The following is a 16,254-nucleotide window of genomic DNA, read 5'->3' as shown; positions in this document are numbered from 1 at the left end:
AGACAGTGACTGGCCCACGTTCACCCAGTGAGTTTCACGGCCGAGTAGGGATTTGAACCCTGATCTCCCTGGTTCTGGTTGGACGCTCAAGCCACTACACTCAGCTCAGGTCTCTGAAGTGTTTCTGGGGCAGTTTGGGAAGCACATGTGAGAAGGAAGAGGCCAGTTTCCAGCTTTTCAGGATAATTGAAAAACTGGGTCCTTGCACAAGATGTTTCAGAGCATCTTTTCAAAATAGGAGAGGTTTACAATGGCTTACAGTTAAAATCTACACAGAGGTGCTCCGAGGTAGAGCATCTGCTTTACATGCAGAAAGTCCCAGGTTCAATCCCCAACATCTCCAGGTAGGGCTGGACGTGTCACCTGTCTGAAGCCCCTGGAGATCCACTGCCAACCAGTGCAGACTACTGAGCTAGATGGACCGTTGGTTTGACTCAGTATAATGCCGCTCCCTCGGTTCCTATGGGTTGTCTCCTCCCCAGGCTTGATTCATGGCCTAGATTGCCACAGCCCTGAACATTCATGGTACATTGAGGGAAGCTGGTCATTGTTTCAGCAGCGTTTGGGTCTGCTTTTAATGGATTGTGTAAAGCAAATCACCCATTTTAGAAATCAGAAATAACGATGTATTTCTGTGTTTGTTTTTAAATGTGAATCACTTGGAGACCTTTTGGGAAACTAAAAGCGGGTAAGAGAAAAATCAACTCATTCGAAATGTGGTGTTGGAGGAGAGCTTTGCGCATACCATGGACTGCGAAAAAGAGAAATAATTGGGTGTTAGAACAAATCAAGAGAGCCAGTGTGGTGTAGTGGTTAAGGTGTTGGACTACAACCTGGTAGACCAGGGTTCAAATCCCCACATAGCCATGAAGCTCACTGGGTGACCTTGGGCCAGTCGCTGCCTTTCAGTCTCATGAAAACCCTATTCATAGGGTCGCCATAAGTTGGAATCGACTTGAGAACAGTATATTTACATAACATTTTAGAACAAATTAAACCAGAACTATCACTGGAAGCTAAAATGATGAAACTGAGGTTATCATACTTTGGACACAAGAGAAGACATGATTCACTAGAAGAGACCATAATGCTTGGAAAAACAGAAGGGAGTAGAAAAAGAGGAAGGCCAAACAAGAGATGGATTGATTCTGCAAAGGGAGCCACAGACCTGAATTTACAATATCTGAACAGGGTGGTTCATTTTGGAGGTTGCTGATTCATAGGGTCGCCGTAAGTCATGATTGACTTGAAGGCACATAACAACAACAAAAAATAAAAATGAGTTGGAGCTCAGTGTATTGCGGGATAATGTAAAAATATGCACTTTTATTATTTCCTGTACTCACATACAAAACAGCTGATAAAACTGTTAGAGGACTAGAAAAGGTCCTGTGCCTCGAGACATGGGTGGATATTGCCCTCTGGTGGCTTTACATGGAATACCTCCATTCCTCCTTTCAAAATACAGAGTCCAGTTTAATCCTCATAGATGATTCAGAGCGTCCCTTCTAGCTTCCAGTGCCGTGGGTCCTAAGTCAGGCCAGTTTTAGGTGCAATTGTAAGGGGCTTCTTGTGGCCTGTCCAGTGACTTGTGATAAGTTATAATAAGCAAGCTACCTACATTGTGTCTTTCAGGGGAGACGGTGCAAACCTCCCCTTCCAGTTCCTGAAATTATAGGCTTACGGGTCTAGCTGTGGAAATAAACCGTGTCTTCTCTCTTTCCTGCTGTGGCAACCCGATGTGATACAGCAGCGAGAGAGATCACGACTGGGAGGGCTCTTAATGAGAAGCCATTGACAGAGAAATGATTCTGCAATTCACCCCAAGGCCAATAAACGTCAAGGCAAGATAGATGGAGAGTTAGGGGCTCATTATAACTGCATCATAAAGACATACTAATACTAATAATCCCTTTGCTAAATATTTTTGGAGCCCTGCCTTTCTGCTGATATTGCCAAAAAGGTTCTTGCTGGAAGTGCAAAGTTGGGAGGCATCACCATATTGATCTGGATCCTCTTTCCACATGAATGAATTTCTTTCAACATCTCCACCCATCCTTCTCTCGGAGGTCTTGCTGCTCAGTGCCCCCTGCTGACACCAGCCTTCCCCAACCTGCTGCACTCAAGCTGTTTTGGACAACAACTCCCATCACCCCTTGCCCATCAGACTTGCAGGTTGGGAAGGATGGGGGATGGCAGCATCAACATCTAGAGGGCATGTGTAGAGAAAACCAGAAAAATTCAGGAAAAAATGTTTTTTTTCTGTTTTTTCCAAAGCCTTCCCCCCCCCCAAATTGGAACAATTGAACAAAAATGGATTATGGAATCTTTTATTTTAGCATGATGAATAAAATGTTTCATTGAATCCTGGTCCCCCCTTTTCTCAGTTCCTTTTATGGGAATGGATGCTTGACATTGTGGAGGACTAGCGGAGACATAAATAATTTTCTTTCTTATTAACTTCGATGGTTTCTTCTGTGTTTTTTTTAATTGTTTTTTGCCTGCTCCTCATAAACTAGCAAAACAAAAGAGGTTCGTTACAGTTCAGGATCTTGTAGATCCATTTGTTACAAAAAAAAGTAAAAATTTCAAAAAGTAAATTCAATTTGTAATAATTGTTTGAATAAAATGTACTTTTAATATACCAAATGTGATAATTTTATGCCAACCCAACTTGTACATAATTACATTTTATGTTCCTGAAGTAACAAAGTGACTTTCAATCTGTAAAATGTGCTAATATTGCATTTTTTCAATTTTTCCAAAAATTTCCATTTTTTTCTGAAAACCCCCCTGGAAAAACCCGTTTTCCTCTTATGGGTGCTGAGAGTGGTTAGGAGACCCCTATTCTCTGCACAGAGCTACAATTCCCAGAGTGGTTTAACAATCAATCCCTCTTCCCAGGGAACTCTAGGAATTGTAGCTCTGTGAAGGGAAAAAGGTCTCCTAACCACTCTCGGCAACCTTCACAAACTACGCTTCCCAGGATTCTTCAGGGGAAGCCATGACTGTTTAAAGTGGTATAATGATACTTTAAATGCATAATGCAGATGGGACCAAAGTCGTAGTTCAGTGGTTAGAGCATCTGCTTTGCATGCAGAAGGTCCCAGGTTTAATCCCCAGCATCCCCAGGTAGGGCTGGGAGAAACTTCTCATCCGAAATCCCAGGGACCTGCTGCCAGTCAGTCTAGACAATACTGAGTAAGATGGACCAAGGGTCTGACTCAGTATAAGGCAGCTTCCTATGTTTCTAAAATCAAGATCCCAGGGGTCTTTCTCCAATGGTGGTGAGGGGACGGGGGACATCTATGGCAGAAGGAACCTGTGGTTCCTGAGTTGTTGACAGACTACAACTCCCATCACTCCTGACTTTTGGCTATGCTAACAGAGGGCTGATGGGAGATGTGGTCCAACAACATCTAGAGGGCCACAGGTTCCCCATCCCAGAATAAGAGCTAACTTATGCATACAGCTGTCAGCTCTACACTGCATCAGCAGTGTCTGGGGGGGGGGCCTGGAAATTCCTGGGTCTTTGGCAGGGAAGGAAAGTCCTTAGCCAGCAGTCGGGTTGTAAATCTGCCAGGCCTATCCGAAGCGTACTTGCCGAGTCAGAAGTCCAGAAGCGAGGTCAGTGGAGGTCCGGGATCAATTGCCAAGGAGGTCAGTCAAAGAGATGCTGCAGGGAAACTAGGTCTACACAAAGCCACGCCTGACATTGCAGTCAGCAACAAGCTGCAGCCAAGGTGTGCCTTATAAAGAGCAGGATGGACAGCAGGTGTGAGCCCTCAGCGTTTGGGCCTTAAGGAGACAGGCCTGCCTCTCTTCTGCCTGACCTTCTGCTGTCTACGTTCTGCAGGTGAGGGGGGAGTATCCTGTTCACTGTCTGTGTCTGGCTGCAGGGCCTCTGCTGTCCCTGGGGTGCTCTGCAGCTGAGGGGCAGAAGGAGCTGGATTCTCAGGAGGCTCCTCCGTGTCTCCTGCTGCTCCTGGGTCTGCTGCTGTTACTCCCGAGTCGTCCTCATCTGAGGAGTCCTCTGATGGGGCCATGACAACAGCTGCCCTTTGAAGGTTCTACAACACTGAGTGTGACTCAGGACACAAACCCTAGTGGCAGGGCACATGCTTTGCATGGGGAGAAACCCAGGTCCAATCCCTAGCACCTCCAGTTAAAAAAAAAAAAAAAAACCCTCAAGGAGCAGAGCCAGAAGAATAAGGCTTGAGATTTGCTATCTGTGAGGGTATAGGATACATGCTCTGACTAATTTTAAAGCCAGCTCTTTATATCCTTTTATCTATCGTATCAAAAGCAGCCAGCATTACAATCTACTTTCTCTAGCGATATCACAATCAGCAACGCTTTCCTGAATGATACTGCACCTTGGCTAATTAACAAATCAGTGTGTGTCGGATGGCCATTTGGGGCGGGCAAAAAGACAGCACACAATCACACACTTTTCGAAGCAGCACCTACTGTATAATCGAGGGATTGCTTGAAGCAAGATACTAGTCCTCAAGATTTTCAAAGAGAGAAGGCACCAGCTATGCTGACTTCAAGACCTCTCCCCCCCCCCCGCTATGGCTCTTAAAGCTGATGCGCACCGTGGAAGAAAACAGAACTTCGCATTGTTTTTGAATTAGCAAGATCTGCTAGAGGCACATTTAGTAAAGCGAGGTAAAACTAAGCAAGAGAGCCAGTGTGGTGTAGTGGTTAAAGTGCTGGACTATGACCTGGGAGACCAGGGTTCTAATCCCCACACAGCCATGAAGCTCACTGGGTGACCTTGGGCCAGTCACTGCCTCTCAGCCTCAGAGGAAGGCAATGGTAAACCCCCTCTGAATGCTGCTTACCATGAAAACCCTATTCACAGGGTCGCCATAAGTCGGGATCGACTTGAAGGCAGTACACTTACTTTATTACTAAAACAAAGCAAAGCAAAAACAAGAAAAAGCAAGCGGCCGCTTGGAGAGATATTTCAGTCAAGTGTAAGTCCAAAGTTCTCTGTCACAGACAATTCTCAGGTCACTCTTACAGCAAAATTTCTAAGGCATACAAAAAACCGTTTTTCTGTCATCACGTAAACATTTCCACTACTTGGAAAAGGAACGCCCAAGCCATGCACATAAGCTTATCTACTTGTGGCCTTCTAGAAGGCTGAACATCAGCTGTTTTTCTCTGAACACTCTGACACACCCTGTACATGTCCTCTGCAGCATTTCAATGCCATCCTACCCATCGCCCCTTTCATGTCTGCAAGGTTGTGACCCAAGTTGGGGCCTACAAATGTTTATTCCATGGCGTCTTAAGGGAATGTGACCAGGCAGGCTTGCGTTTCGAGATGAAGGCCTCGATCCCCTCCTGCCCATCCTTCAGGGCAAGGTTGTCCACCATGACCTGGGAGGTCATTCTGTAAGCGGAGCAGACGTCTTGCTCCATCTGCTTGTAAAAGGTGGCTTTCCCAAGGGCCAAAACGGACCGGCTGCTCTCACATATCCTGCGGGCGATTCGCAGGGTCTCGTCTTCTAACTTGTCCTCTGGTACCACCCTGCTGACGAGCCCGTGCAGAAGCGCATCCTGAGCAGTCATAGGCTCTCCCGTGAACAGCATCTCCAGCGCGACCTGGATCGATTTTTTGCAAACGGAGGAATTAAGGGCCACGGGCACAGCAATAAATGCAAATGGACAGCAGGCCAGTTTCTATATACACTCACACACCCCTCTCTGTTCTCCGTGCAGGCAAGCCAGAAGCATTATCAGACACATGCTAACCAGCACTCAAGGAAGGAGGGAAGCAAGGCCGGTGAAGGGAATGGCCTGGGCCGAGAGGGTGTGGCTAGGGAGACTTCTGAGGGCCACACAGAGAGACACAGAGGGCCACATTTGGCCCCTGGGCCTGAGATTCCTACTCTTGTATTAGGGAGACTTTGGCAAAGAGTCTGGGCCTTAGTACATGCATGATGGGTTCTCAGCTGTGGGAAATCCTTTGAGATAAAAGGGGGGGGGGAAATGAGATGATTCTCTGATGGATGACTGGCCCATGTTGCACATGTAGCCAGGGCAAAGGCATGTTCTTACAGTTTAATAATGACCAGCACTAGCCCAGGATGTTGCTGCCTGAGATGGAACAGCAAACGTTCCCTCACCTAGTCAAGCTGCATCGAATGTAAGGCCAACCAAGTTATTTTGATGCATGAGGTAGAAAATCCCACAAGTGTCTTTCCCTGGGAATAGTAAGTCAATAACCATAATAAGTTATATAACTAACAATTTGCTGCCTTCCCAACCATCTGCTCCATCTAGTGGTACATGCCCTGGTCTCCTCTCGCCTAGACTACTATAATGCGCTGTACGTGGGGTTACCCTTGAAAACGGTCCAGAAGTTGCAGCTGGTACAGAATGCGGCGGCTCACCTGATTAAAGGCAGCTGCCGGTGAGATCACATTACTCCAATTTTAAAGGAGTTACACTGGTTACCAGTTATTTTCTGGGCCCAATTCAAGAGGTTGGTTTTGACCTTTAAAACCCTACACGGTTTTGGCCCAGTCTACCTGAAAGAGCGCCTCCAGCATCATCAGCAATGCCGCTCAACAAGATCAGCCTCAAAAGACCTTCTCTCCATCCCACCAGTTAAAACAGCTAGACTGGTGAGGACTAGGGAGAGGGCTTTTTCCATTGTGGCCCCCACTCTGTGGAATTCCCTCCCAAATGATCTCCGCCATGCCCCCTCTGTGATGAGCTTCCACCAGGCCTCGAAGACCTGGCTCTTCGGACAGGCTTTTGGGGTGGGTTAGGTTTTATTATTGTTGCTGAGAGTTTTAATGTTCTAATATAATTATATGTTTTTATTCAGTACGTCACCCAGAGTGGCTGGACAACCAGCCAGATGGGCGACTAATACATCTAATAAATAAATAAATAAATAAATGACACCCCCAATCAGCTGCCTGAGGCCACTATGACACTCTGCCTAATGGCTGGGACAGCCTCGATAATGACACACCCAGCATTTTGAAGCCCCCTTGAGCTTTGCACCTTGATTAATTAACAAATCAAGGCTAGCACCAACACGACCATTACATTCTAAGGCTATTTTCCCACAACAAGTGGTGCATGTGGCAATTTGACTTAGCAAACAGTGGCACAGAAGGGACATACTAAGCCGAACGTAGCAACAAACTCTCCTTTTGATGAGGCCTACCTTTCTAGGGAGAGATCTCCCGACAGCCACTGCAGGGGTGGAGCAGAACAGACCAACGTTGACTCCAGGAGTGGCAAACCGGGATTTCTCGCTGGCCACGGCAATATCACAGCTTGCCACCAACTGGCAGCCGGCTGCAGTGGCAAGGCCATTCACCTTGGCGATTACAGGAACAGGAAGTTTGGGGAGCAGGGTCATGAGCTGTAGCAAGTGGGTTTAAAAAGAAAAAAAACACGCTACCTCTATACTTTTAATAATAAGGGAGGCCTCAGCAGTGGAGGCTGGTGGCTCCGATGTCAGTGGCGCAGTGAATCTGCTCCGGGTTTTGGAAATAGGTTTCAGCACCTTGGACAGCTCCTTGACCATTCAGGCAGAAAAAGGTTCTCCATCCTTCTGGGGAGCAAACCAGAGACTTCTTGCATGCAAAGCATGTGCCCTACCCACTGAGCTATGGCCTCAAACCCATCTCAAATGTGCACTCAGGTCATTCTGTTCATGGATAGACCTCCAGTTCTACTTTTGTGCATTATTATTATTATTATTATTATTATTATTATTATTATTATTATTATTATTATTATTATATCCTGCCCTTCCTCCCAGCAGGAGCCCAGCTGGATGTTCTGCGCTCTGGGTGTGGAAGTGGAACCAGCTACCGAATTCCTTACATTTGACAACATTTTAGCCCAATGTTATTCCTTTGATTCTGACCTCCTGAAGGATCCTTCCAACCCCCCCAAAAAACCTCAAGCTATGTTCATAGTTTGGGTGTGTGTGAAAACCCCCCCTAAACCATCAAATTAAAATTATGGGACATGATCAACATCAATGAATTACACACAGGCAGACGAGCTCTTTAGAAGGGTCTTCAGAAAGGCCGTAGCTCAGAGGGAGAGCACCTGTTTTGCATGCAGAAGGCCCCAGGTTCAATCCGTGCCATCTCCAGCTAGGGTTGGGAGAGACCCCTGCCTGAAACCCTGGAGAGCCGCTGGCAGTCAGTGTTGTCAATACTGAGCTACATGGAGCAACAGCCCGGCACAGTACTTCCATCTTAATACCCATAGCACCGGTGTGGAAACTCACCTCCGAGCAGGTCTGAAAGACTTCCCTGTGGTGCTCCTTGCCATCCTCGCGTGTCAGTTCCTTCAAGTCATGCCCAGAGGAGAAAACGGGCCCTACGCCTTGGGAGATGTGTGTGAAAAAGAGCAAGAGAAAGTGACGTGCATCCCGTACGCAACACACAATTGGCCAGTTCTTGCCTAGAGAATTACAGGCCGGTCCACACATTAGTGCAGGAACAGGGAACCTGCAACCCTACAGATGTCATTGGACTCCATCTCCCATCGGTCCCAGCCAACCCAGAGTCAGGGAAGATGGAAATTGTACTCTGGCAACATCTGGAGGGCCAAAGGTTTCCCCTTCCCTGCATTAGTGAATGAACACGTGGGTACAACCCACCGCAGCTTGCCTTAACTGTTGGATGATGGCAACAGGCTGCCTTGCTTATTAAAAGGCAGTGCGGCATGGTGGTAAGAATGTCAGACTAGGACCTGGGAAAACAGGGTTCAAATCCTCACTTGGCCATGAAGCTCACTGCCTCTTAGCCTAGCTTACCCCACAGGGCTATTGTGAGGATAAAATGGGGAGTGGGGAGAGCCATGTACGCCATCTTGAGCTCCTTGGAGGAAAAAGTGGGATCTACATGCAATAATAAATACATAAAAGTAGAAGATGGCAAAGGGGTTTCCGCCCCAGCAGCCAAGGCCAGTGGTTGCAGGGACCAGCCCTGGCACATGATCTTCCCTACAGCACGGAAGGGGGATTTGCCCCTCTCCTGATGCTGTTGGATGGCATCTCCCACCGTCCCTGACCACTGGCCATGCTAACTGGGGCTGATGGGAGTCGCAGCCCAACAAACATCTGGAGGGCCACAGCTTCCCCATCTCTGCCTACCGCAGGGGTTCCCAAACTGTGGCCTGTGGAATTGCTTTTTAAGATGTTTTAAAAGCTTTTATTTTAAAAAAAGATATTTTTAAAGATGTTTTGCTTTAATATGCTTTAAAGTCTTTTGTTTTTAATATGTGTTTTTAGTGTTTTTGTTTGCCGCCCTGGGCTCCCACTTGGAGGAGGGGCGGGGAATAGATTTAATAAATAAAATAATGTCTTTGTTAAATATTCATCACGATCTTTCATTGCATTTTTATTGCTTCTTTTATTTCTTATGTTGTATTTTATCGTATTGCCATTTGGCTTCCATGGAATGCAATTGCTGCAACAGGCAGAAAAACCATTAAGTGGTCTGCCAAGGCCATCAGGAATTTCCAAGTGGCCCGTGGTGAAAATGGGCTGGGAAACACTGCAGCTGACTGCATATGCCCAGCTACTGAACTGCAGGAAGGTTTGCTGCCATCTTTTGGTGGACCGGGTGAATAGCGTCAGCAGAAGCCTAGGAATCAGTTCTGTGTTCTCTTGCATTAACAGAGGAACATGCGAATCCGGAATGGAATGTGAGGGAGGAATACTTCAATTTATAAGAGTATTTCTAAACCGCCAATTTATTCAAAAAGTATTTTATTTTAATTTTGTTTTAACCACTGCTCTACACTCTCTGTCTATCATGATGGAGTCAGGAGCAAAAACAGATATTATGGGAATCAGTGTAAAAGGAGCTAGTTCACATATTGATTAGATTTCTATCCCACCTTTCCTCCAAGGAGCTCAAGGTGGCATAGCGGTTCTCCCCTTCTCCAATTTTATCCTCACAACAACCCTGTGAGGTAGGTTAGGCTGAGAGGCAGTGAGTGGCCCAAGGTCACAGAGCGAGCTACATGGCTGAGTGGGGATTTGAACCCAGGTCTCCCTGGTCCTACTTGACACTCTGACCACTACTACTCCTGATCAATGACACCTATAGAGAGGAAGTGGGTGAGGAGTGGAATATCAGAAAGCTGATGAGATTTAAGATGTAAGCTAGGTCACCCGTAAAAACTAGTGCAGGAGTCACCAACATATTGCCCGTGGGTACCAATATGCCTGCCAGTACCTACTATGGCACCCAAAAAGGTCTCCCCTTAAATATCCCCCCCCCAAATTCACAACATACAAAAGATTGTTTGCTCTTGTTCAATTCCTGTTTGTGCTGGCCTCTCATACGTTGCCCTCTTAAACATGCCCACATTTCATTGGATGTCAGGACTGGATACCCGCCCTCCCATGCTTTTCAACAGAGGACAGTGCAGAGAATGTCTGAGTGAGTTCAGCAGTGGCTGATGTAGGTGCCTTGGCTGCTATTGATAGGGCAGCTGATTTGGGGGGGGGGGTATGCCCTTGCCATGTTGTGGCCCTGTCTCTTTTTCTGTTCTCTCAGATATGACTAGAGATGGAAAGATCTGTCAATTTCGGTTCTCTCAGTTTCTCATTTTTCCAATCTTTAATTCAGTTCTCCCCATTTCTGCAGCAATTTGCATTTTTTAAAAATCCTCATGAAAATTCTCCAACATTTTAGTGCAAATTTCTCCTAATAAACACATTTTTGTAAGCAATTTTAACAAAGGTACACTTTTTTTGCAAGCCATTTCTCATTATCTAATGCATTTTTGCTTGTTATTTTCATGCATATATTCATTTTTATGCACACTTTCCCCTCATATATGCATTTTTGTAAATATTGGCAAACTGCATCACAAAATTCTAGTAAATGCGAATTTTTAAGGATGGCAGTGTTTCGGTTCTCATACTGATTCAGAAAGTGCAAATTTGATAAATTCAGCTTAAAGTGTGAACTGTATAGAAATGCTCACCCATCCCTAGATATGACACCCATTTTGTATTATCCATGCCCCCATGGCAGCCATTTTGTGACAGGCACCCACAGCACTCTCCCAAAAGTCCAAGTGTCCCAACAGGCCCAGCAGGGTTGGTAATCTCTGAACGAGCGCAAGAAATTCTGGTAGGGAAGCGGGATGAAAAAGCAGCAGGGGGGAAAAAGGGAGTCCCAAGACAGAGAGAAATGAAATATGATCTGAGAACAAGAAGTATCAGTGGGGAGATGGAGGCAATGAGACCAGAGGGAATGGGCTGAAGGAAATGATTGAAGGTCGGAGGTAAAGGCCAGGTGAGTCTCTTCTGAGTTGAGAGATTGCAGAAGAATGGCCAGGTGGTGCAAATCTCTTAAAGGACTTGTAGGACATAAATTCCGCCCAGTCCCCTCCACTATAGTTCTGATGAACAAAATACCTGAAATTATAATGACTCGCAGGTCAGTGCTTTCAATATCGTGGAGAACGTCCTCACGGAGAGACTTTAGCATGGAAAGAGAAAGCGCATTCCTTTTGAGAGGGTTGTTCAAAACAACGTTCCTGTAAAGACAAGCTTTATGAGAGATGCCTTGGAACTTGGCTGTCTACAATACTTAGAATCTCTATAAAGATTGTGGCTATGGAGGATTGTGTTGGGTAGATATGCAGGTTACATCTCCAGGAAAAATGGTAACACATTAAAACATTAAACCACAGATATGCATTCACATTAAACCATAGTTTGCTTTTAATGATGGTTTAATGCAATGTGGAAGCTAGGCCACTGACTAGAAGTAACTTTGCAGGATTTCAGAGAGGAAATTTTCCAGTCCTACCTGGAGACTGAAGGGATTGAATCGGGGACCTTTTGCATACAAAGCATGTACTCTACCACTGAGCTATGGCCTGCTAGCCCATAGAGCAACAATGTAGTTTTCTGGGGCGACATTTACGGACACTGTAGAATCCAAAGACCATTCCCTCCCATTTGTATATCATAAAATAAATGTTACTAGCTCACAAGGTTGTCAAGAAAGATGTTGTTCCCCTCCGCCATATTATGACTCCTGCTCCTGCTGGGAGGAAGGGCAGGATAAAAATCAAATAATAAATAAATAAAATAAGAACACATAAACAAACAGAGTTAGCAACAGTCACAAAACAAGAATATCATACCAATTATTTTTCTTTAAACTGTTTGCAATAATGTGGCTGAACATTTTCTTGAGTTTTATTACGCCAATACATGACAAAGTTACTTGGGGTTTCAATAAATAAATTACCAATTTGCCTGCCTTCCCAGACTGTTACACTATTCATTAATTTTATCAAATCAGCCAGTTCCCATATACTTCCTATCTAGTCTTCTAATGTAGAGATAAAAAGGGAGTTTTCAAAATAATAATACAAACTTTGTTAAAGGCTCAAAAATCTAAATTATTCACTTCTAATGATCAGAAAACAGAGTTGTGCATCCTGAACAACCTCTCTCGGTCTGCTATAAAGAAAATATAGGGACGGGCCATAGCTCAGAACATCTGCTTTGCATGCAGAAGGACCCGGGTCCTAGTCCTGTCATCTCCAGGTAGGGCTGGGACAGAACCCTGCCTGAAGCCCTGGAGAGCCTCCGCCAGTCAGTGTAAACAATACTGAGCTAAATGGATCTCAATCAGCAGAAAGCAGCTTCCTATGTTTTTCAATCCTGGACCCCCATGATGGGATGCAGCTTGTCCCCTTTGCTGTCACGGTTGGTGTTGGCAAATATCCAGTTCAACAAAATCCCTCAAGAAAGCCAAGTAGATTTAAAAAGAACAGAGTCCTGGGGCATCTTAAAAGGCATTTATTTAGGCAACAACATCTACTGGCCAGAACCCACAGCATCCGATGCAAGAAGACTCAAAGCGCAATCCTACACACATTTACTCAGCAGGAAGTCTGGCTATACCAGGGTGAGGAACCCTGTTCAGCCTGAAGGTCCGATTTCTTCCCCGGGCAACCTTCCAAGGGCCACATGCTACCGATGGGCAGAGCCAGAGGCAAAAGTGGGTGGAGCAATGAATGCAGATTCCACCTTTGTACAAGGAAGGCTAGTGCAGTAGTTTCCACACACCCGCATACACCCTCCCTATCCTCCAAATGAGAGGCATGGCCAGAGTCCAGGGACACATTCTAGCCACGCAAAAAGACTCAAGGAGGGTGCAAAACAGGGCTGGTGGGGAGCCTGGCCTGGGGAGAATCCTGAGGACCAGACAGGAGTTCCGAGGGCCAGACAGAGAGGCCTGAAGAGCTCCGATTGGTCCCTGGGCCTCAGGTTCCAACCCCTGTGCTATACTCTGTGGGGCTTACTCCCAAGCAAGGGTGTGCACGACACACTATGCAAGGCTGCAAAAATCAAATTAATTCCCTGATTCTCCCCATTTATCCCCATTTCTGGTCGCAGAACGAGGGAGCTTTTTACAGGCCAGAAGCCTAGAGCCTCCTATGCTGCAGAACAAGGTTCTGGTTCAGCTCCAATTTTGTTTTGCCAACAGGATTGTTGTTGTTCACTCTAGACAAAGTCCACTGTCGACACTCATCTTTGCCCCCTTGCCCTGGTTCAGGTCGCTCATATATCCTGTGAACTATGATGGAGAGCCACAGCTCAGGGGTAGGTCATCTGCCTCGCATGCAGAAGGTCCCAGGTTCAATCCCCGGCATCTCCAGGTAGGGCTGGGAGAGTCCCCTGCCTGAAACATGGGAGAGCTGCTGCCAGTCAGAGTAGGCAATGCTGAGCTAGATTTATTTAAGGGTCTGATTTGGTATAAGGCTGCTTCTTTTGTTTCCATGTTCTAACACTCTGCACTCGAATGTGGAGTTTCCCGGACATGCACAAAATGTTATTGATATGTTAGTTAAGAACTTAAGAGTCCTGCTTGATCAAGCCAGTGGCCCATTTAGTCCAGCGTCCTCTTCTCACAGCGGCCAACCAGATGCCCATGGAAGCCTGCAAGCAAGCCTTGAGTGCAAGAGCGCTCTTCCCATTTTCAATTCCCAGCAACGAGCATTATTCAGAGGCACATTCCCTCTAGACTTGGTGTGGATTAGGGCCTGGGGTACGACTCCTGTAGAGGGTTACGCCCTCAGCATCTTTCCTTGCAGAAAGTGACCACAGGTGAAAATGAGGCTGAAGCCTGTCACCTTGCAAAAGGCCTACAATGGGAGCGGTGTTTGGTGACATCTTACGTATTTACATACTGGACTGACATACAGGCCTGGTTTGCACAGACACGACTGCAGGGACAGGGACCCTCCAGATGTTGGACTACAACTCCCAGCAGCCCGCTTGTCCACTGGCCAACTGGGGGGCCACGGGTTTCCCGTCTCTTTGCTACCTGATCTGTTAACTTTATTTTTTAACTGGGGATGCGAGGGACAGAACCTGGGCTCATCTGCACACACAGCTGGTCTTTTCCAATGAACTACTGGTTGCAAACCCAACGTATATTTAAAGCCCATGGCTTCTCCCAAAGAATCCTGGGAAATGCATTTTGTTAAGGGTGCTGGAATTACAGCTCTGGGAGGGGCAAACTAATGCTCCCAGGATTCTTGGCTTGATGCTGCAAATGGATGGTGCTTAAAATGGATGGTATGTATGCAATCTCCTACGGGAGATCCTGAAGGCTATCTAGTCCACCTCCTTTGCTCAGCGCAGGACCTTCCCTATGCTAATATATTTAACAAGGGGAGACTGAAAGCTCAAAAATATCAACAGACATTCGCCCATTGTGAGAGGTGGAGAACCTTCTGGCCTTCCAGAAAGTGGTGGACTCCCAACTCACATCAGCCGTAGCCAACACAGGCAATGGTTAGGAACAGCAGTGTAGTGGCAAACTGAGAACTGCAGGGTCCCTTCATGATAGTTACAGCCACGCCCCCCTTTTGCCGCTGGTTGAGAATGAGATCTTTATTCATGCCTTCTCCCACAACAACAGACGTTCCTAGGAGCCAATCAGCATGAACAGGGAAGAGTGTTGGCTACTGAAAAGAGTCTTCACAGTAGCTAACACACTCCTCTTTCATGCTGATTGGCTTGCAGGATGCAGGAGATTATAGGGACCCTGCTCTCAAAAAAGAAAGGGGTCTAAGATCCCCTGAGAGGACTACACCCCTGGTCAGGGATAATGGGCCCTGGAGTCCAACAACACCTTGAGGGCCACAGGTTCCCCACTTCTTCACCAAGCAAAATAACAGTAATACTAAACTATTCCTAAACTGTCTTCCCAGGTGACAAAACAGGCACAGCGACTTGATCCTGGCTAAAGGGAGGGACGTCGGCGCCAGGCAATCTTCCTCCGACCCGTTTTCTCTTTCTGTCCTGCAGCTACCTTCCGCTCCCCACCTGATGCCATCCAGCTGCCACGTGCGAGTAAGCTTCTGCTCTGCCGCCTGCTGCCGCCCTGGTGCGTTTGGGGCGCCGCCACCGCCGCTTGCAAAGGCGCCCCGAGTGCCGAGGAGGGGTCGCGAGAGCTTCGCCCTCCAGAGCCCGACGACCGCAGCAGCCATTACGTTTTGGGGGAATGGGAAGCCAAGCGGCACTGCTCGCTGCTGACCCCTGCTGGTCGGAAATGCCAAAGGAAGCTGCCTTATTCTGCGTCAGAGGGTTAGCATTGTCGACACCGACTGGCAGCGGCTCTCTAGGGTGCTCAGGCAAGGATTTTGCCCAGGCCCCAGACCTACCTAGAGATGCCGAGGATTCATCCTGGGATCTTCTCCGCGTGCAGAAGGAGTATGCGACTGAGTAGCAGCTGCTGTGATTGGCAGCGGGGAGGGCTATCGCCTTTGTGCCCTACAGGTGGGCTTCCCGAGTCATTTGATTGGCCTGAGGCATCTGACGGTTTGGCCATGGAGGCATCTGATTGGCTAGGGTGCTGGACGAGATGGACCTTGCATGGTCAGTTGGAGGAAGGCTCATCTTATGTTCTTACACACATTACCTACTACTCATAACTGATGTCATAAAGTCCTGTCCTATGCCTGCAAACGAATTCGGTGGGTTTGTTCTGAGTAAACACACCGACCTGACCCCTCCATTGGCCAGAGAAGGAGCAGCATCAGGGAGCTTGCTTCTACCCGGAATGATGGCCTCAAATTACAGGAAGCTAGATTTCGGCTGAACATCAGGAAAAACTTCCTGTTAGAACAGTATGACAATGGAACCAATGACCAAGGGAGGTGGTGGGCTCTCCAACACTGGAGGCCTTCAAGAGGCGGCCAGACAGCCAC

The 16,254-nt window shown here is 47.0% G+C and overlaps 1 protein-coding gene across 1 annotated transcript; it reads right to left on the bottom strand.

The window, feature by feature from the left end:
* Positions 1 to 2,314: 2,314 nt before the first annotated feature.
* ECHDC3 (enoyl-CoA hydratase domain containing 3) lies at positions 2,315 to 15,576 on the bottom strand. Its single transcript, XM_061638345.1, has 5 exons — positions 15,371 to 15,576; positions 11,432 to 11,553; positions 8,279 to 8,376; positions 7,196 to 7,396; positions 2,315 to 5,616 (listed from the first exon to the last, which is right to left on the bottom strand). Exons 1-5 carry the CDS (start codon positions 15,532 to 15,534, stop codon positions 5,275 to 5,277), a joined length of 927 nt encoding a protein of 308 aa, XP_061494329.1. The 5' UTR covers positions 15,535 to 15,576; the 3' UTR covers positions 2,315 to 5,274.
* Positions 15,577 to 16,254: the final 678 nt, after the last annotated feature.

The sequence above is a fragment of the Rhineura floridana genome, chromosome 8 (assembly GCF_030035675.1).
Source record: "Rhineura floridana isolate rRhiFlo1 chromosome 8, rRhiFlo1.hap2, whole genome shotgun sequence".
Taxonomy (NCBI): Eukaryota; Metazoa; Chordata; class Lepidosauria; order Squamata; family Rhineuridae; genus Rhineura; species Rhineura floridana.
Note: the sequence above shows the minus strand (reverse complement) of the source record. Positions and strands in the feature narration are given on the sequence as shown.

Coding starts and splice junctions, on each gene's coding strand:
- ECHDC3 (XM_061638345.1), bottom strand. CDS start 15,534: ATGGCTGCTGCGGTCGTCGGGCTCTGGAGGGCGAAGCTCTCGCGACCC. Junction 11,554..15,370: donor TGGCAGCTGGATGGCATCAG/GTGGGGAGCGGA, acceptor TTGTCTTTACAG/GAACGTTGTTTTGAACAACC. Junction 5,617..7,195: donor GGAGATCTCTCCCTAGAAAG/GTAGGCCTCATC, acceptor AAATCGATCCAG/GTCGCGCTGGAGATGCTGTT.